At 51.4% G+C, this 19,113-nt stretch overlaps 8 protein-coding genes across 8 annotated transcripts, besides 1 other annotated feature; 5 read left to right on the forward strand and 3 right to left on the reverse strand.

The window, feature by feature from the left end:
- Positions 1-19,113: part of a sequence feature (contig 1.122 1..214949(-1)) that runs on past both edges of the window.
- Positions 110-1,341, forward strand: ANIA_07161 (intradiol ring-cleavage dioxygenase; the record flags this gene model as incomplete). The annotated part of the gene is made up of 3 exons (XM_659673.1): positions 110-494; positions 545-640; positions 689-1,341. The coding sequence occupies 3 exons, from the start codon at positions 110-112 to the stop codon at positions 1,339-1,341; spliced, it is 1,134 nt and encodes a 377-aa protein (XP_664765.1).
- ANIA_07160 (uncharacterized protein) lies at positions 2,912-4,338 on the reverse strand (the record flags this gene model as incomplete). The annotated part of the gene is made up of 5 exons (XM_659672.1): positions 2,912-3,135; positions 3,179-3,374; positions 3,877-4,044; positions 4,119-4,186; positions 4,278-4,338. The coding sequence occupies 5 exons, from the start codon at positions 4,336-4,338 to the stop codon at positions 2,912-2,914; spliced, it is 717 nt and encodes a 238-aa protein (XP_664764.1).
- Positions 6,020-8,101, forward strand: ANIA_07159 (S53 family peptidase; the record flags this gene model as incomplete). Its single annotated transcript, XM_659671.1, has 3 exons — positions 6,020-6,026; positions 6,065-6,322; positions 6,390-8,101. 3 exons carry the CDS (start codon positions 6,020-6,022, stop codon positions 8,099-8,101), a joined length of 1,977 nt encoding a protein of 658 aa, XP_664763.1.
- ANIA_07158 (SGNH/GDSL hydrolase family protein) lies at positions 8,147-9,722 on the reverse strand. Its single transcript, XM_050611921.1, has 2 exons — positions 9,205-9,722; positions 8,147-9,126 (listed from the first exon to the last, which is right to left on the reverse strand). Exons 1-2 carry the CDS (start codon positions 9,565-9,567, stop codon positions 8,389-8,391), a joined length of 1,101 nt encoding a protein of 366 aa, XP_050467891.1. The 5' UTR covers positions 9,568-9,722; the 3' UTR covers positions 8,147-8,388.
- ANIA_07157 (uncharacterized protein) lies at positions 11,407-12,091 on the reverse strand (the record flags this gene model as incomplete). The annotated part of the gene is made up of 2 exons (XM_659669.1): positions 11,407-11,647; positions 11,721-12,091. 2 exons carry the CDS (start codon positions 12,089-12,091, stop codon positions 11,407-11,409), a joined length of 612 nt encoding a protein of 203 aa, XP_664761.1.
- ANIA_07156 (Gfo/Idh/MocA family protein) lies at positions 12,648-13,931 on the forward strand (the record flags this gene model as incomplete). The annotated part of the gene is made up of 1 exon (XM_659668.1): positions 12,648-13,931. One exon carries the CDS (start codon positions 12,648-12,650, stop codon positions 13,929-13,931), a length of 1,284 nt encoding a protein of 427 aa, XP_664760.1.
- On the forward strand, positions 15,619-16,161 carry ANIA_07155 (ankyrin repeat domain-containing protein; the record flags this gene model as incomplete). Its single annotated transcript, XM_659667.1, has 1 exon — positions 15,619-16,161. One exon carries the CDS (start codon positions 15,619-15,621, stop codon positions 16,159-16,161), a length of 543 nt encoding a protein of 180 aa, XP_664759.1.
- Positions 17,033-18,515, forward strand: ANIA_07154 (uncharacterized protein; the record flags this gene model as incomplete). The annotated part of the gene is made up of 4 exons (XM_659666.1): positions 17,033-17,226; positions 17,274-17,492; positions 17,743-18,056; positions 18,439-18,515. 4 exons carry the CDS (start codon positions 17,033-17,035, stop codon positions 18,513-18,515), a joined length of 804 nt encoding a protein of 267 aa, XP_664758.1.

Here is a 19,113-nt window from a genome sequence, read left to right on the forward strand (position 1 = left end):
GGATAGGAGCCCTCGAGACATATAAAGGAGGTCTTCCTTCGCCCTCTGGACGACTCGAAGAATCATCCAACAAATCTCAATACTCTCTCTTGCCTATCAATCGATCAAGATGGTCTACCTCTCTACTCTTCTCACTGGCGCCGTCGGTCTTGCCACCGTCGTCTTCGCCCACCCCGGTCACGATGTCAAGGCTGAAGCCGCTGAGCGTGCTGCTGCCTTGAAGTCTGTCCGTGCCCGTGGTCTGTCCCAGTGCGCAACCCAGCTGCAGGCCCGCGGTGTCGAAGCCGCGAGCGTTGCTCGCCGTGACGCCTCGCTGCAGAAGATCCGTAAGGCCCGTGGCCTCTCGGGCCCTCTGCTCAAGGCCCGGGACACCACCCCCTTGACCACCAGCCACGAGTCCAACCTGACGGTCGACCTTTCCACCGACCCGTCCGTCCTCTTCGCGTCGGGTGGCTCTTGCGTCCTTGCTGAGGATGTCACGCAGGGCCCCTACTGTATGCTTCTTACGAAGAATAAGACAGAGCCCATGCTAACACCAGTGCAGACGTCAGTGGTGAACTGATCCGCCAGAACCTCGTCGAGGACCAGCCGGGTGTGCCTCTCTACCTGGACATCCAGCTTCTCGACTCCGAGACCTGCGGTAAGATGTCCCTGTGTAGGCTTCCTACGCTATAACTAACATGCTTAGAACCCGTCCCGGACGTCTACCTCGACTTCTGGCACTGCAATGCTACCGGCGTCTACTCGGGCGTTGTGGCCAGCGGCAACGGCGACTCCTCCGATGAGACCAACTTAGACGCGACTTTCCTCCGTGGAATCCAGCAGACTGACGATTCGGGTGTCGCCGAGTTCGAGACCATCTTCCCTGGCCACTACACCGGCCGCACAACCCACATTCACGTGCTTTCCCACCCAGCCGACACGACGGCCAACGCCAACGACACCCTTGAAGGCCTGTACACGACCACCTCGTCTCACGTCGGCCAGATCTTCTTCGACCAGGACCTCATTTCGCTCGTCGAGGCAACGGACGTCTACAGCTCCAACACCCAGGAGCTCACCCTCAACGCGGACGACAGTATCCTCTTACAGGAGCTCAACGATGATATCGACCCTTTTGTCGAGTATGTCCTTCTCGGTGAAGATGTTACTGATGGTATCTTTGCCTGGATCAACGTGGTCATCGACTCGAGCCAGAGCACCTCTGTCACCCCCGCTGCTTACTTGACTGAGGATGGTGGTGTCGAGAATGAAAACTCTGGCGGCTTTGGTGGCGGTTCTGACGGCCCTGGTGGCTCCGCTCCTGGTGGCTCTGCTCCTACCGGTGCTCCTCCTTCCTAGATGACTGTTGGTACTATTGCTGCTGCGCTTTAGTGTCAACTGGATTGGGTGTTGAGTAGCTAGGAGAGAAAACGCAGATAGTTCGATATTGAAAATCCACCTCTTTTTGTGAGTTGCTTGCCGACATGATTTACATCTTCACCAACAGATAAGCCAAGTATCAAACTGTTACACCCAACAACCAGCATAGAAACTCAGGTTAGGGTAGCCTATGCAGAGTTTTGAGGGAGGACTCGTAGTAGCAACAATGTTACTACACAGCCGTAGCGCAAGCTCTCTGGACCGTCCCTATTGACCAAGCCATCGGCCGGTCCTCATGCGCCTGTCTCAAGGTTATGGTAGGAGATAGTCGACGGGCCTTCTATGTAGCAGCGCAATACTGCTAAAATCAGAGCCAGACACCCTTGTCAGACCTCGCAGTATTGGGAGATACCTCGGGCCTAGTCACCTAGATACTGGAGTGAGTGAGATTAGGCGTGTCTCTAGCTGTATTGAGACCTGTTACTACCTACACTACCTGCTGCTCCCTGCATTCCGCGGCGGATTTGTTCACTTCATTACTACGAGCTGAGAGCAGAATTGATATCTGCTGCCATGCAGTCATAGTGAATTTACTAGTGAACATTTACAAAGAGCTTCAAGAAATGCCTCTTGTCCCAGCTGAACGTGGAATCAAGCCATTGATATTTTAATATGGCACAGTATGGTATAGCATATCGTGCAATGGCAGGATCACTACAGCGCAGGGGTTGGCCCATTCAATGATGGACAGGATCCCGTACGTACCGAATCGAGCTAATAGTGTCATATACCAACTATCTCTGTCACAGAGTGTTCCATACAGTCTAGCAGTGCAGATACAACATACTGGCGGGCTATAAATCTGGATCAACTGCATAAACCGGTCTCTTTTTTCCCTAGTCCACCAATGAGGTAGCTATAATCGGTTGCTGGCTGATATCCTGAGGAATATAGTATAGCCAACTTCGGATAGCTAGGCTGCTAGTACACTGGAGGTATACAGACACCATGGTTATGGTGGGTCACATAGTTGTTAGCCTAATCACAGACTAGTTTGTCCACCAGCTTTTATGAACACACTATGATGCTCATCTCGTAGGACGGTGCCGGTAAGACAACTCGGCTCAACCTGCGAGCACCACTGTGCGCGCAATAGCATCCATGCCTGAGCGCTTAACTAACAATACCAAAAAGGAGTGGAGACAGATAAAATACGTTTGTTTTGAAGCCTGCGCCACTAATAGGGAGTGAGAACTGTGCCGAATCTGATACACAGGAATAGCATCCAGTCCGTCCTGCCAAGTGGCGGAAGCGGGTAAAGAGAAACAACATAGGATACAGAGTGATCTCATCGCACTGAATTGCATGCTCAGTAAAATTGTGGCTCAAAGACTACAGAAGGTTTATGTCGAAGTGGCCAAGCTGTTATGAATGACTTCGTAGCTCGGGCTTTTATCCAGCGTGATCGCATATAGGTTTACGCGGTGCAACTTCTCTATCAAATTCATCTTACCTAGACCCGCTGACTTGAAAACTCACAGCCTGATTATTAGTAAACGAAGCAGAGTCGAATCCCTTCTAGAAAGAGGAAAACCGTGTGAGATGGGTGCATACGTGCCCAAAGCGCAAACTCCTCGCATTTTTGCCCAGTCTTGTACCATTTTACTGCTTTTCTCGAAGTTGAGTAATCATTCTCGACCCTAACTGTCTCCTTACTGCACTGAAACGTTCCCAGTGCGTCATTCTTGCGATTGAGATCGAACAGCCACCGGCCTACCGAAGCGAGGTACGTAGCTAGGTAGATTTTCCGTAGTACGATAATAAGACCGAGAAGCAGACACGAACGGGGCCAGGATCTCGGAAAAAGGATATGTCAAGGTTGAGTTTGAGTTGACCTGCGTGTAGAGTTCTCGGTACGACGTTGCCTCTGACTGGCAGCATGAAGACGTGACGGGATACTTTCGGCCGGTACCTCTGACGATCGGAACTATATTCATGCTTCTTGAAGCTTCCTAGACCAGCGGGTATCATACTTACTCGAATATCATACTTACTCGAATAGCCGTTTAGATGAGGTGTTCATGGTTGTGATGCTTTTGTAGGTAGCTGGACAGTTCTGCCAGATCGCGAGCGCATATGCTTGGGCAGCGCCGGCGACATTATGAAGAAATGGACACTCACCGTACATTTAGTGATGCGGCCTGGGAAAGGTCGTTATCTCAGACTAAGTAATTGCGATGGCAGGGGTAAGGAGCATCATAAGTTTAGGTCGCGTGGACCTCGAGAGTTTTGTTTTGAACATGAACTGGATAAGAGAAGCAAGAAACCTTGCTGTTATTGTACCCTTATAACAGAAGGGCACCGAGATAAGCAAGGAGGAAGGTAGCTAGCGATCATAGCCCATGCAAGTGAATGGCGCTGTCAATCGTGACAGAGACAGCAAGACCTCTTTGCATCATGAGCACGTTCTTCGCGAGTCATCTCCCAAGGAGAAATCTATACGGGAGTGCATACCCAGCTTGAACTGCGTGTATTAGCTGGGCTCCAGTGTAGATGATTTTGGACTACTGCTGGTACTTGGGTGATATTTTCATTCTCATGTCCTCGCAATATAGGCGAGCAATCGCACAAGTACTCCTGGACTTCGTATTGTTCTCGGCCACAATTTTCCCGCTGAATGCTCTATTTCGAGTAATTGACAGACGTTATGTAGGACAGGCACACATGGAGTCTCGGGTGTTGAATAAGGGTTATACTTTAGGCATTTCGAGCTGATATGCCCGGAGCAGCGCCGCAAGAGAAAGCGAAGTAATGGCCTTCATAACTAGGACACCAAACGTTCTCCCAAGAGAATTTACAGAGGCACTGGGCGCAATTTCAACAAGCCAGAGCGTCTAATGTGATAGGCAACTTACTGGCTTTCTGACACGGACGGACAACTTGGTCAACCACTTCATCTATTTCGCTGATGCGCATTTTCAAGAGAAAAGACCCGCTGGGTTCCCTCCATCTGGATCGACCGGAAGTGGGCAACACTTCAATCCACAGCGATTCCGTATCGTATTTCAGGGCCAGCATAAGACCCCAACGCAGTGAGCTGTAGATAAGTTTAGGGATTTCAATTCTTAACGCTCAGCCCATGCATCTGGCTTATAAAGAGCTTCAAAGCCTGTACGGCGGGAAGTAATGGACTAATCCATCAACTATATGTATAGGTAATGAACCACGCGCGACGTTTCATGGGCAGCGCTCACAAGTAAACGGTGTCGAGGCTGTTCCGGGCATTGCCCGTTCTATTTTCTTTGGGTCTAAGACAGGCTCTAGATATTCCCGCACGCAATAGACGAGCTGCGTAGCCGAAGTGATTACCGTGCTTTGCAATTACCTGCCAGGACGATGTCGATGTCTTCCCCTCTCAAGCAAGAGAGAGCCGAGGAGGAGCTTGAAAAAGGCTGTATTGGATGCCGGCCAGCGGATACAGCCGTCGAGTCCGCAACATAGATAACGAGCAGTGCCGCCAACCTTAAAACATTGAACCAGTGCTCTTTATAGGCTCTGGTTGTAGAATACAGACATTGATCAAGGTTCGTGCAAGGAAGGATATAGATTGAGTCTGGCCCCCAGCGTCTTCTAACGCAGGAGATTTGCCGTCCGCCACCTGTCTCATAATGAAACAGGGTTTTCTTCCTGTCAAACTCTCAGGAATGCTGATCCTTGCGAAGACAATTTGTCCATAACAAACCATTCGTCTATACTCCAATCCAATGTCTGAAAGGAAGCGCATGATGTGTGATGGATAGTCAAATATCCGCTCCCTGAACCCGACAGTAACCGTCGTTGCGCGTCCTCGCACTATGCAATTGTCCACAAAGTCAATTGCAACCTGGTAGATCCCTACCCTGATGACAGCCATTGAGGGCATATAGTGCAGCCTTCCCTTGTTCGGGCCGGGATAAGCACTGAGTCCTTAGCCATTTCACAACCATGCAGAATAGCGTACCGGCGGAATTAACCATGATGTATTTTTTCATTTTTCATTTTTTCTATTATTTTCTTCTATTTTTAATTACTATTTCATATTATTGTAGTATAATCTTTTTATTTTGTAACCGAAGGCGTCATACCCTATGCTGGTCAGGCGGTAGTGACCGGCCAGCATGACTAGTAAGGATATACTGTTGGATAACTTTAGTATTCTATTGACAAAGTACTGCACTGTCCGACATGGTCTAGCACCTGAATTTCTTCTCTTCTCACATTCTCATTTTCAATTCAGTGGCGATTGAACCATACCCCAATAATTGGCGCATAGGAACCTTGGACGGAACCCTAATGCCGAGACATAACGAGGCGGCAATGATATTGTCCACTATCACGACACCACGGCACATGCAAGCAAGCTGAAGCAATAAACGATGTTACATCGCGATGCAAGTTCCCCTCAGTTTATCGGGCAAGTCCGCTAGAAATCAGGCCAGCCGAGCATTCGCCTGCGGCCCCTGCCCAGCCACCAGCCAAGCGGGCCCCTGACGATCACTGAGAGATGCTCCAATGACAGGATCATACCAAGCTTATTGGTCGCGGCTTGTTTCTGATCCATCGCTATCACCCACTAATATTAGTGCTGCTACACTGCAATCTTGGCGCTAGCACCAGAATGGCAGGTGATATGCTGTCAGTTCATCAACTGTGGGGATAATAGCGACTGGACGATTCACTGCCTTCTGGAATGTCGCGAGCGTGCCCGCCTTGATTGGCATTCTCCCCCTTGCTGGATCTCATTTAAGAGCTGTCCTTTGCCCTGTCTGTATCTGGCGTCACTCGAAGGCCGTTTGTGCACCAGACACTTTGCAAGCCATGCGCGCCTTCACCCGTGTAACGGCCATCTCCCTGGCCGGTTTCTCCTGCTTCGCTGCTGCGGCGGCTGCGGCTTTTGAGAGCCTGCGAGCTGTCCCTGACGGTAGTCCTACCTGGCCCATTCACGTCTCCTGCGAGAGAAAGACGCTTTTTGATACTGACCAGACTAGGCTGGATCTACGAGAGCACCCCCGACCCTAACCAACCGCTGCGTCTACGCATCGCGCTGAAACAGCACAATGTCGCCGGCTTCGAGCAGGCACTGCTGGATATGTCCACACCCGGTCACTCCAGCTACGGGCAGCATTTCGGCTCCTACCACGAGATGAAGCAGCTGCTTCTCCCTACCGAGGAGGCGTCCTCCTCGGTGCGAGACTGGCTCTCGGCGGCGGGCGTTGAGTTCGAACAGGACGCCGACTGGATCAACTTCCGCACGACCGTCGACCAGGCTAACGCCCTCCTCGACGCCGATTTCCTCTGGTACACAACGACCGGCTCGACGGGCAACCCGACGCGGATCCTCCGAACCCTCTCCTACAGCGTTCCCAGCGAGCTCGCTGGATACGTCAACATGATCCAGCCGACTACGCGTTTCGGCGGCACGCATGCCAACCGGGCCACCGTTCGCGCGAAGCCGATCTTCCTCGAGACCAACCGGCAGCTCATCAACGCCATCTCCTCTGGCTCGCTCGAGCACTGCGAGAAGGCCATCACCCCATCGTGCCTGGCGGATCTGTACAACACTGAAGGGTACAAGGCGTCCAACCGCAGCGGGAGCAAGGTGGCCTTTGCCTCCTTCCTCGAAGAGTACGCGCGCTACGACGATCTCGCCGAGTTCGAGGAGACCTACGCTCCCTATGCGATCGGGCAGAACTTCTCGGTTATCTCCATCAACGGCGGCCTCAACGACCAGGACTCCACGGCCGACAGCGGCGAGGCGAACCTCGACCTGCAGTACATCATCGGCGTCTCGTCGCCGCTACCTGTGACCGAGTTCACAACCGGTGGCCGCGGCAAGCTCATTCCTGACCTCTCCTCCCCCGACCCGAATGACAACACCAACGAGCCTTTCCTTGACTTCCTTGAGGCCGTCCTCAAGCTCGATCAGAAAGACCTGCCCCAGGTCATCTCGACCTCCTACGGCGAGGACGAGCAGACAATCCCTGAGCCGTACGCCCGCTCCGTCTGCAACCTGTACGCTCAGCTCGGTTCCCGCGGCGTGTCTGTGCTCTTCTCCTCGGGTGACTCTGGCGTCGGCGCCGCCTGCCAGACCAACGATGGCAAAAACACGACGCACTTCCCGCCGCAGTTCCCGGCCTCTTGCCCCTGGGTGACCGCCGTCGGCGGCACGAACGGCACAGCGCCCGAATCCGGTGTATACTTCTCCAGCGGCGGGTTCTCCGACTACTGGGCGCGCCCGGCGTACCAGAACGCCGCGGTTGAGTCATACCTGCGCAAACTCGGTAGCACACAGGCGCAGTACTTCAACCGCAGCGGACGCGCCTTCCCGGACGTCGCAGCGCAGGCGCAGAACTTCGCTGTCGTCGACAAGGGCCGTGTCGGTCTCTTCGACGGAACGAGCTGCAGTTCGCCTGTATTTGCGGGCATCGTGGCGTTGCTCAACGACGTGCGTCTGAAGGCAGGCCTGCCCGTGCTGGGATTCCTCAACCCTTGGCTCTACCAGGATGGCCTGAACGGGCTCAACGATATCGTGGATGGAGGGAGCACCGGCTGCGACGGGAACAACCGGTTTAACGGATCGCCAAATGGGAGCCCCGTAATCCCGTATGCGGGTTGGAACGCGACGGAGGGGTGGGATCCTGTGACGGGGCTGGGAACGCCGGATTTCGCGAAGCTGAAAGCGCTCGTGCTTGATGCTTAGAGTTGGTTAGGCTTTGGCTGGTCTATCTGATAGAGACCGCCTAGTATATACTATCATATTGCATTGCATTGCATGGATGGCCTTGCTGGCATTGAACTTAATTCATATTTGTGCATTCCGTCCATTCATCTATATTTTTCTTTATGCAAGTCATAGGTCATCCCGGTGTTTGTCCGCCTTGCCCTGTACATGTAGGTGCAGGGTATTAGAGTAGGTATGCGCACCTTATTCTAGCAGACCCGTCACTGTCAAGGGCAGCTGGCGCCCCTGAGATTCAATCCAGCGGATCAGAAAAACTCACAAACAATCCATAGCCCTACCATGCCCAATCCCAGCTTGACTCGTAGCCCAGATCCCAGCGCCACCGCACCCCCCTCGCCACCGCTTCCCCCAGGCTGCCCCGGGGCGTTATACTCGGGCAACTGCGGATCTTCAACGGGCCCGTCATCCAGTCCTTTTCCCTCGGTCTGCGCGGTCCCATTTATCCCCACCAGATCCTTTAGCACGCTCTTCGTCACGATGTTCGGTGCGCTCAGTTTCCCCTCCTTCTCGGCCGTTTGGATTGCAGACCACCAGACAGCCGCCATCATTTTGTACCCGGTATCGCTCGGGTGTGTTCCGTCGACGAGCTGGTCGTTCGTGATAAAGTAGCTCATCTCTGCCAGGACCAGTCGGTCGCCACGTGATCGTCGCCGCGCGACGAGGTTTCGATATTCTTGGCTCACGCGTCGCACGGCGCGCGAAGCGAACTCGTTGGGGAGCAGGGTAGAGAGGATGATCGTGGTGTTGGGGATCGAGGCGAAGAGGTGCGTGATTAGGGCATCGAGACGAGTGTCGGCGTCGTTGATCTCGATATTCTGGAAGCAGTCATTTGTGCCGGCGCTGCCGCACGTGTAAGCACTAGAAGAAGTGAGGGAGAGGAGGTTTGAATACTTGATTAGGATGACATTGGGCTGCAGCCGTGTAGAGTTGACCGCCGCCTCGGCGATATGGTCGATTGTGTCGCCAAAATGGCCTTCGTTTTGCTGCCTCACCGTCAATCTCTTTTCCTTTCTTCTTGCGTTTATTTTGCGTAATGCGGCAAGAGAGAGAGGATGACGTACATTATCCTTCATCGTCCCATTCGCCAGACTTCCCACCATGTCCACCCCCCACCCTGCATACCGCAGCTGCTCGCGAAGGTACTTGCGGTAACCATTCTCATCACTGGACATGTACCCGACGGTGATCGAGGCACCGAGCGGCATTACCCGTAGGAGGAAGGGTTTTGTCGAGCGTGGCTGAAGATCGTATTCATCCTCGTGTTGCTGCTGTGTAACTTCAGGCAGCGACGCGGTGGAGAGCGCGGGGATGGCGGAGGCGGCAGAGGCTGTGGTAAGGAATGTAAGGAGGAGAAGAATGCCGACGGATACTCTGGATAGAAATGCCGGTCCAGGTGTTGTCGACACCGTTATGGGGGCTCTCATGGCCCTCAGGCTGTCCTCAGGCTGTACCTGGACAACGTTAGCGCTGCCAACTCAGAGAGGGGTCGTTGCTTGTTATATCTCCACGCCCGGCAGGATCCGGTCTCGCCAGAAGCTGTGCTGTGCTGGCTGGGGCTGTGTAGTGTGACTGCATGCGTGCCAGTCGCTGATTTTCGATTGCCTGATGATAGGCACTGCCTAGTGATAGGAGGGAGAGTTATTTCCGGCTGCGTTACTAATCAAATGAGGACCTAGATGAGTTACTTCTCTGTGAAATTTTGCCAATATGTCGTCAACGATTGTGGGCAATGCAACCTGGGACATGCAACATGCTTACGAGCGAGGTCTGACCAGAGCGATCGTCCTGGACGATGACAGCATATGAGAGATGGAAGCCTCCACTGTTTGGGTCCAGACTCGGGTCGGTTGCTCGGGCAAGGCGCAGATCCTGCCCCTTGATTGGCTGGTTTGAGAGCCTCGTCCGCATTGGGACTAGCGCCCGTCACCTTATCTAAGTCAGGTTGTTATGCCTGGTAATGAAGGCATCAATACTCACTCGGTACAGTAGGGGTTTGGGGTCCCAGACAATAAATCAAAGAGAGCAAATCCTAGTTCAATTCAATGAGGAGTTTCTTATCAACAGAATGAATGGCTGAGTTGTCCTAGCTGTTTGTAAGATAAGATACAGAATCGGTGTTCCCTTTGAAACTATCAAGATAGGCCCCGGATAATAATTATTGCGTCTCCTATCGTAATTGCCTGTCAGTACTGACTTATTAACGTTAGTACCTTAGTCTTATTGCAGCGGCATGAGCGGTACTGCTTCCTGCTCGAACCATGGCAGAGGACACGGGAACAGAGGCCAGCCACAAGGGATGGTGAGACAAGTCCAGCATAACAGGACAGTATAGCCGAGTCTAGTGTCAGTTTACTATGCCCTAGTTCCAAGTCTAGTGCTGAGCCTAATGGCCAGAGACTCCGGCGAATCCTGCTATTGCGTGTCTGTGGAACTCTATCGCATCACCATTAATAGACTAGCATTCATTTATCCTCATAACAAAGGTCAAGAATGCTTAGCCTGGTCCCGCTGCTGACAGGAGTAGAAGGGATTGACGGCGTAACTCGGCTGCCTGGAACTTTATTGTCCCAGGACACCTGCAATTAAAATGGTAGTGAGCTTGCCCTCGAAGCAGTAGGTGCATTTGGCAGTAGGTGCATTTGGCAGCAGGTGCACTTTTAACTCGATACTATATGTACTGGATGGGTTTGTGGGTACGGCTATGACTCAAATATCTCCGAATGCACCGGGCAAGGCCATCTACTAAGTGATGGCATAAGCTTGATCTGTAGATGCGCTATCTTGGACGGACAATTCCTCATCGCGCGGTCAGATTCTCTCAATCATGAACTATCATGCAGGCCGCTGGTAGGCGGCTCTGTTAAGCATATGTTGAATTGGAGGGTGCATTGATACTGCAGATACCTATGCCAGTCGCATCCCGGTATTGACACGGGACGGAAAGGAAAACACAAAATAGTCAAACGGCTACTTTATTAACACGGGAAGGGAGCAAATTGGCTACTATAAAGTTCACGGTCATATATTGTTGGTGAATGCCCCTTCCATTGAGTGATCGGGCTCTCGATGGCGCAGCACCATGAAATCGAGAGAACTCGATCTCCCGCCGACGGCGAGTGGCATAAGTTAGTCCATTCAATCTATGATCATTAGCACCTGAAATGTTCAAGGCTGACCGCTCGCTGTCTCTCCACTCCTACCTCAGGGGCCTGGGAGTTGTGAGAGAAAGATCGTAGCGAGCCAGAAGGACCCCTATCCCTATTTCAGTATACATAGATAAAGTCCTCGTTCTTCAGGTCCGTTGTGTCCTGGAACCCTTTGTCCACAACACTCGCCTCCGTCTTTTGCTCTTCACCTGCACCGTCTTCCACTGCAGCAGCCTTGCTTTGCTGGATCTTGGCCTTCCCAAGCATACTCTCATCCACGACCCTTGCATTCTTACCCAGCTCTTGGCGTCTTCTGGCATGCCGCTTGTTGAGCCAGTAGAGGTACAGATCCGCAATACTGTAGACAGACTTTAGTGTTTGTACGCGCTGAGATTGAACCCATTCAGTATGGCTGCGGGGAAGGGACATACACAGCGATAATGGCAACCAGGATAAACATAACCAGCTGCGCGAGGTAGAGGATCGAGCCGAGCCACGAGTACTGCTGGCCGACGAGATTGGCATCTTCGACGAGCCCAAAGATTGAGACGTACGAAAGACTGGACTTGTCGAGTTGCTGGAAGAAGTAGGCGCCCAAGAGCAAAGGGAGGACTCGAGAATCGATCCGGCGCCGCACAGCCTTCTCTTCTTCGGGTGTGAAGCTGCGGTCTACGGCGGTCGTCGCCAGGAACTGGGCTGCTTTCTCGGCGGTTGCGGTGGGTTTGGGGACCGTCTCAACGGCGGGAGTGATGTAGTCTGCAGACTCGATTTGTTCTGCTGAGGGACTCTGCTTGGACGTCATTTTGGGCCGTCTAGTCGCGAAAGGTGCAGAGGCCTGCAACGAGCCCTGGGGCTCATCTCCAACCCTATATACCCGCCCCGGGCATATACTACCCGATCATCTACTCGGTCTTGGAGACTCTAACTCCCTCCCGAGACTTTTCTCATCTGATTCCAGACAGTATAGCTTGCATTGGATACTGATATGGCCCAGGATTTGCCCAGACCTGCCGCTGTCATCCATGCTGCTCCAGGACTGTCCATGCCAGAGTGCGGGGTGGGCTTGTACTGTCCGGTGATTGATGGAAAATCCACGACGATCTCTCGAGCTGCCCATTCAGCCTATTTGACTCTTCCCAGCCAACACACCACTCCGTCCGCTTTGAGCTTAGCAGGCGCCTCCTCACGCGTTTGTTGGAGTGGTTGCGGGGTTGCCTCGGTCTTGTTCACCCCGAGTACAACCCTCTCCGCTTTATATCCTAGCAGCAGGCTGGCTCGATATTTCACAGGCGGGGGCAAGAGCACATCATCAACCAAAGGAAATAAAGAAAAAGAGAGCATAGACAAAAAGAGAGAAAATGGTCAAGAAATACGCCCTTGTCGGCACCGGCGGCCGGGCCATCTTCTTCTACACGGCAATCGTAAAAGACTTCTCTCAAACAGCCCAGCTCGTCGCCTTTTGCGACACTAATCAGACGCGCCTAGACTATGCCAATTCACGCCTCGAAGCACTTGGCCATGCCCGGATCCCAACCTTCCTGGCCTCTGACTTTGACCGCATGATCGCAGAGACACAGCCCGACGAAGTCATTGTCACGACAATTGACCGCACGCACAATATCTACATCGTGCGCGCGCTGGAACTCGGATGCAACGTCATCACTGAGAAGCCCATGACCATCGACGCGCCTCGGTGCCGGCAGATCTTCGACGCAGTCGAGCGGACAGGCAACAGAGTGAGAGTAACCTTCAATTACCGCTACGCGCCTCACAACACCAAGATCTACGAACTGTTGTCATCCGGCGTGATCGGTCAAGTCAACTCGGTGCATTTCGAATGGCTGCTCAATACTCAGCATGGAGCCGACTATTACCGGCGCTGGCACCGCGATAAGCGGAACAGCGGGGGCTTGCTCGTGCACAAGTCGACTCATCATTTTGACCTGGTCAACTTCTGGCTGCAGTCCAGGCCCGAGACAGTGGTCGCAATGGGCGACCTCAAGTTCTACGGAAGGGAGAATGCAGAAAGACGTGGTGAGACAAAGTTCTACTCTCGTGCGTATGGGAGCGAGAATGCGAAGGATGACCACTTTGCACTGCATCTTGACCGCAACCCGCAGCTGAAGTCAATGTACTTGGATGCAGAGAAGGAAGACGCCTACTTCCGGGACCAGTCTGTTTTCAGCGACGGAATCAGCATCGAGGATACGATGGGCGTGATGGTGCGGTATGGCTCCGGCGCCGTCCTGACTTACTCTCTTACGTCCTACGCGCCCTGGGAAGGGTTCCGAGTTATGTTCAATGGCAGTAAAGGCCGGCTGGAGGTGGAAGTCGTCGAGCAGTCGTACGTTAATTCTGGTGGTGAGCAAGCCCTGGAAGGGGCATTGGAAAGCCAGTCGATTGTGTTGCGGCCGATGTTTGGCAAGCCCGTGCAGATTGAGATTCCCAAGGGGAGTGGTGGTCATGGAGGAGGCGATCCGCAGCTGCTGAATGATCTATTTGGAGAGTTTATTGGCGATGATCCGTACAGGAGGGCGGCGTCGCATGTGGATGGGGCGCTGTCGATCTTGACGGGCATTTGTGCGAATCGGTCCATGAGCACGGGGCAGACGGTGAGGGTTGATGATGTCTTCAAAGTGTAGTGCGATGAGGAGTTTTGTGTTTTTTGATAGAGCCACGACTTCAGAATGCATGATAGAGCTAGAATCATAGGCTGTTTCAGGCTGTTTCATGTCTAGGAAATAAAAAATGCAGCTCTTGTACTCTTGAGCATTACAATTGAGGCTCGCTACTGTAAACGAGCTGCGAGGCCTAATAGCTTGTTGCATAGGCCACGACTAGTCTCTTTAATCTGTGAGAATCTAGATTCTGATTCTGCCCTTGAAGAAGATAGGCAGTTGCAGGCACCCCAAGTTCTCTGCCAACTGGGGCATGAATGTTATATTCAGAACAAAAGACTATTATCTAGTCTATCACAGGGCAAATGGCTTTATATTTGTTCTTTACCGTGTATCAAATCAATTTCCAATGACATCTTGCTTCGTCAAACAGTGCCGGCTTTGTAAGTAATGTAAGACCATGTTAACTATAGAATTCAATTCCTGGCCCCTCGAGAATATTTATTCAATCATGTAGGAGTTCAGTTTTTTTGTCATGAGGTCATGCTCCAACATGGAAAACTCTTCATTATTAGGTCTTCTTGGAGCTTGGCCTAGTCTGCCAGCACCTGGATAGAGCCTTGCGGCATCCTCGAGGACTTTCAGAGCAGCACAAAATCGACACCCTCTCACCACCTAGATGCGGCCATGACCGTGGGTTTCAACGTATTATGATGGGCCAGCGACGGACAACGCAAAAAATCCATGACTACGCTCTGTCCCCGCGTATTCGAGCCATGGAGGCAGACCCCAAAAGGTTTGGTGCTTTAAATCCGCCTCTAGCGCGGCAGTCATGGACACGTCCAGGTTCTACTGAACACAAATATTTGGTTTATTTTTCCAACGCTCGGTGAATACGGGAAATGCATGATAGGTATGGTTGATGATACAGCATAGTAACTTAAGGATATAGAGGTGCTTTCGATATCAATGTTCAATTCATCATGATCAAAGACCATACAGATAATATATATTCAAATCAAAATCCCCAAAACCCGGATTCTACTGCTAGATATCATGCAAGGGTCAAACATTACCAGAAAAGAGTCGCAGTCTTCCAATCACAGGCCGGCTGGCCCAATTGGCAAGGCGTCTGACTACGAATCAGGAGATTGCAGGTTCGAGCCCTGCGTCGGTCATTTTTTTTTGCTTTTCCAATTATTCCTAAAGAGCCAGTTTTCTTTGAACCAATTTTTGGTACTGGTGGAGTATGGATGGGGAGGAACGGGGCTGGGTGGGCCTGGTAGGGCTGCTATTGCACGTGACCTCACCTATACAGTATCCGTACAATTTTGCGTGCAGTTCCTGCGAGCAGGCGAAAAGACCAGAATATATGAGAGGGAGTTGTCATTTTCGGTTTGCTTTGCTTAACCCGACTCGTGCCCTTTGACTCCGTGTTCTATGATCTCTTTACTTGTTTCGAGCTAGCCTTTATACCGAGATGAGACCATTCGTCTTCTTTGTAGTAGCTCATGTTTCAGCCTCATCGAAGAATATGTAACCGCAGCAATAAACGTACTTGAATCGCCAGCGATATTTATATAGTAGTAGTGTCGAAGCGCTCGGGTTGACGTTTTTGTGTGCATTGGTATACTGTAGGACCAACACAATACGATTCTGATATCCGACAAGTACTACAGTCCGCAATTCAATGTCCTTCTACTTCACAAAAATGTCCTTCAATAACTTTGACATCACAGCCAACGAATTCGAGCACGCCTGCGAAACCGGTGATGCCGCCTTTATAGCTGACATCCTTGACTCCCGCACCAGTCCACGAATCGACCAGCGCAAGCCGCTCATGGCTGCTATACTCAACAACCACGTCGAGATCGTCAGGCTCCTGCTGAGCCGCGGTGAACCAGACGAGTGTCTTGCTGTCACAGCGGATGAACGAGCATTATCGCTGGAAGCGTCTGATATCACTGGCAGCCTGCAGTTTGCGGCGATGCATGGAAAGATAGACGTTGTTGAAGCGTTGCTAAGGATGGGAATCGCCGTCAATTGTGTTGACAGGGCTGGACGGACCGCGCTAGGGTTCGCGGCGAGGGCCGGCAAAATCGACGTTGTCAGATTGCTTGTTGAGGCTGGGGCTAGTTTGACCAAAGTCGATAAGGAGGGGATGACGGCATTAGACCATGCTGCGGCTGCAGTGGAGATCGAAATTATTGACTTTATAAGGGGGGAGATGAGAAAGGGCAAGGCAAAGGTCTAGGACTGCGGTATTGTTTTTTTTTTGTTGGTGGGTTTGGCTTTGCTCAGTTCCGGGCTCACACATCGAATCTCTTTATAAGTGTATATTAACACCAGCATGTAGCTCAGTAAGTAAAGAGATATAACTATTTCATTTTGCTTGTGACTGTCGTGGCAGATAATAAAAGGTCTATTCATACGCATTCTATCGTGGAATCTACGCTTGTATAGCTGAAGTTCGAAATTGACGCAGTCACAGGCGAGTAGCCCGTCACGCATTTGCTTATCTCTTATACTAACAAGCTTGGCCTTTGCAATATCTAACTGTGAGTCCCCAGCTTTGCCGTGCTCGGAAACGTCTGCACTTCGTGCAACCATTGAGACGACCGTGTCTCCCGGCACAAGAACAGGCCAATAGAAATGGCTAACGCATATCGCCGGATTTCTCGTAAGAAACCATATTGGGAGTCTCGATTCTGCTGGATCTGCGCTACATTGGGACATATACTTGTCAGAGAATAGGTAGGCTTGAGTTGGAAGCCGGCGGAGCCGCAGGTGTTTGGACAAAGTGGCAGGAATTCTGACAGTTATCTAAGTGATCAAGTATGGCATCATTCAATACATCTAATCGAGACTACTAATCATGCTACCTTAGTCTAAGGCGTGCAGCTGCATTCTGATTAGTGATCCTGCGGGATTGGTCATATATCGGGATTTGCATTCTGTAGGGAAAGGTATATAAGCTTCCTGATATCATGTCATGCTCAAAAATTACATTCAGTTTTTTTTCCATCGAATCAAGCCTAACAAGAAGATTCGGCAGCTAATGGCCACGCATAGCTACAGTAACATCATCCTCATTGGCGTGCGTTGATTTGCCCCAGTCGTTTAACATGCCTGGGCGAAACCCTAACCTGACTGATCACCAGGCCACCGGCTCCCTGGGAGACATCCTCCTGAAATCTCTCCTCTCAGAACCAGCCTTCAAAGTGGCCATCCTCACTCGCGAGTCCTCAAGGGGCCGCACCAGCATCCCGCCAGCAGCGAGAGTAATCACAACCGTAGATTCCTACCCGCAGAAGATATGGTCAGAGCCTTCCAAGGCCAGGATGCGGTCGTGAACGCGATCACTAGCTTCTCTGTCGCAGAGCAGCTGAAGTTCATTGACACAGCTGTAGCAGCTGGGGTCAAGCGGTATATCCCGTCCGAGTACGGGCTCGACAACAATAACTTTGCTGCGCGAGAGCTCTCGCCTGTCTTCCGAGATAAGGGGCGGGTGCAGGATTATGTGCGGCTGAAGGAGGACACTGGTTTAACCTGGACGGCGATTGCGTGTGGGATGTGGATTGGATGGTACTATTACCCATTTACCTACTTATTCGATTCATTTCATCTCTTCAATCTCTCTAGTCAACCTCAATCTGTCCGTTTTAGTTCCAACATTTGGACTGACCTCCAGCTGACAAGTCCATTCGCAACAACTTCCTCGGTCTTGACTACGGCAGTCGGACGATAACTCTGACCGACGACGGACGAGGCCGCTTCTCGACAACCACGCTCGCCAGCACCGCGCTTGCTCTGAACCGTATGCTACTCAGTCTAGCTCCACGGCAAACCAGATTGTTATTCTGAGCGACTTTGCCACGACGCAGGTCGAGCTCGTTGAGACGATCGAAAGGCTTACCAGTGAAACGTGGCGACGCGAGTCTGTCGACCCTTCGCTGGCTGAGGGCTGGAGCAAGGGCGATACCGCAGCTGGGCATGGATTAACCAATATCGGATTCACCAAGGGGACGTATGGTGGGCACTTTGAGCCGCTTTACCAACTGAGAAATTGGGAACTGGCACTACCAACAAGAGATCTTGAGGGAGTGGTCAGAGAGGCGTTGCGGGAGGTTGGGCATCGGGATTTGACAGGTATGGTCGTTGATATATTTCCGTTGGTCCAAATATCGGTCGTGGTAGTGTAGAGGAGCTGTAAGGACTGTTCCATGGCAGCAAGTTCCCGTCACATCAACATTTAGGGTTGGCTGCCTTGCTGGAAATGGGGCTAGATTATGGAACTAGACTTCGACGGGCCTTTGGCTAAACTGGGGATCTTGATCGCGTGAACTCCTGACACGCGATCAAGATCAAGCAAGATCATAAACTGAACCTACTCACCTAACCGTGCGAGTCTGGCCTACACTTATCAAGAAAAGTGGAAAAAGGAATGAAATACATAATTGTGCAAATCGTAATTAACTGAGCGCCGGTAATGCTCTGGAACAATTCAAACTATCAACTTTAGGCACAACAGAAAAAGGGGCAAGGCAGATCAAGAATGGTGCATTGATTCTCGCTCAGAGAAGTACTGTCCCTGAACTACGGGAGTAGATTAACTCCAGCGACTTGATTCAAGGTAGATTATAATCAGACTATTCTTTTATAAGATAGAAGTCAAAATTATCTAGGCATTTACGGCGCCCCAAAATCGACTAGGTAGTGAAGAGATGGTACGCAATGGTCTAAGATAAGCTGCTGGCTTTGCTGTTGTCGGGTCATATATGCCGCTTGAAGCCGTTTCCCAGAGCGAGCTGGCTAGAGAAAAATGAAATAAAAAGTCATCTGTCAGTGGTTTTTGTCAATTCATGACCGTGCTGTGAGAATAAAGATGTGCGCCTGTCATGCAAAGCTCCGTGGTTTATGGGTTTCCAGGTAGGGCAGGGAACTAGGACTCAGGACTAAGTGTACAAACCACCAACTATTTATACCAGGGCTATGCGCAGAATACTAAAATTCTTACAGTTTACCAACAGTACTTATTAGAACTTGGTGGTTTTATGTACATGATGTAGCATCCCTTCAGCCATCGACGCACGAAACTGACACTGATGCTGATGCCAATATAAACACCATTATGAAGCACAAATACAAGCGATTAAGAGGTTGATTTGTGGCACATTTCTGAAAGCCGACTAAGAGCAGAAGTGGG

Source organism: Aspergillus nidulans, chromosome IV (genome assembly GCF_000011425.1).
Source record: "Aspergillus nidulans FGSC A4 chromosome IV".
Taxonomy (NCBI): Eukaryota; Fungi; Ascomycota; class Eurotiomycetes; order Eurotiales; family Aspergillaceae; genus Aspergillus; species Aspergillus nidulans.

Excerpts from the sequence above, each read along its gene's own strand:
- ANIA_07158 (XM_050611921.1), bottom strand. The coding sequence starts at position 9,567 with ATGAGAGCCCCCATAACGGTGTCGACAACACCTGGACCGGCATTTCTA. Across the intron at positions 9,127-9,204 it reads ATGGGACGATGAAGGATAAT|CAAAACGAAGGCCATTTTGG; the intron begins GTACGTCATCCT and ends ACGGTGAGGCAG.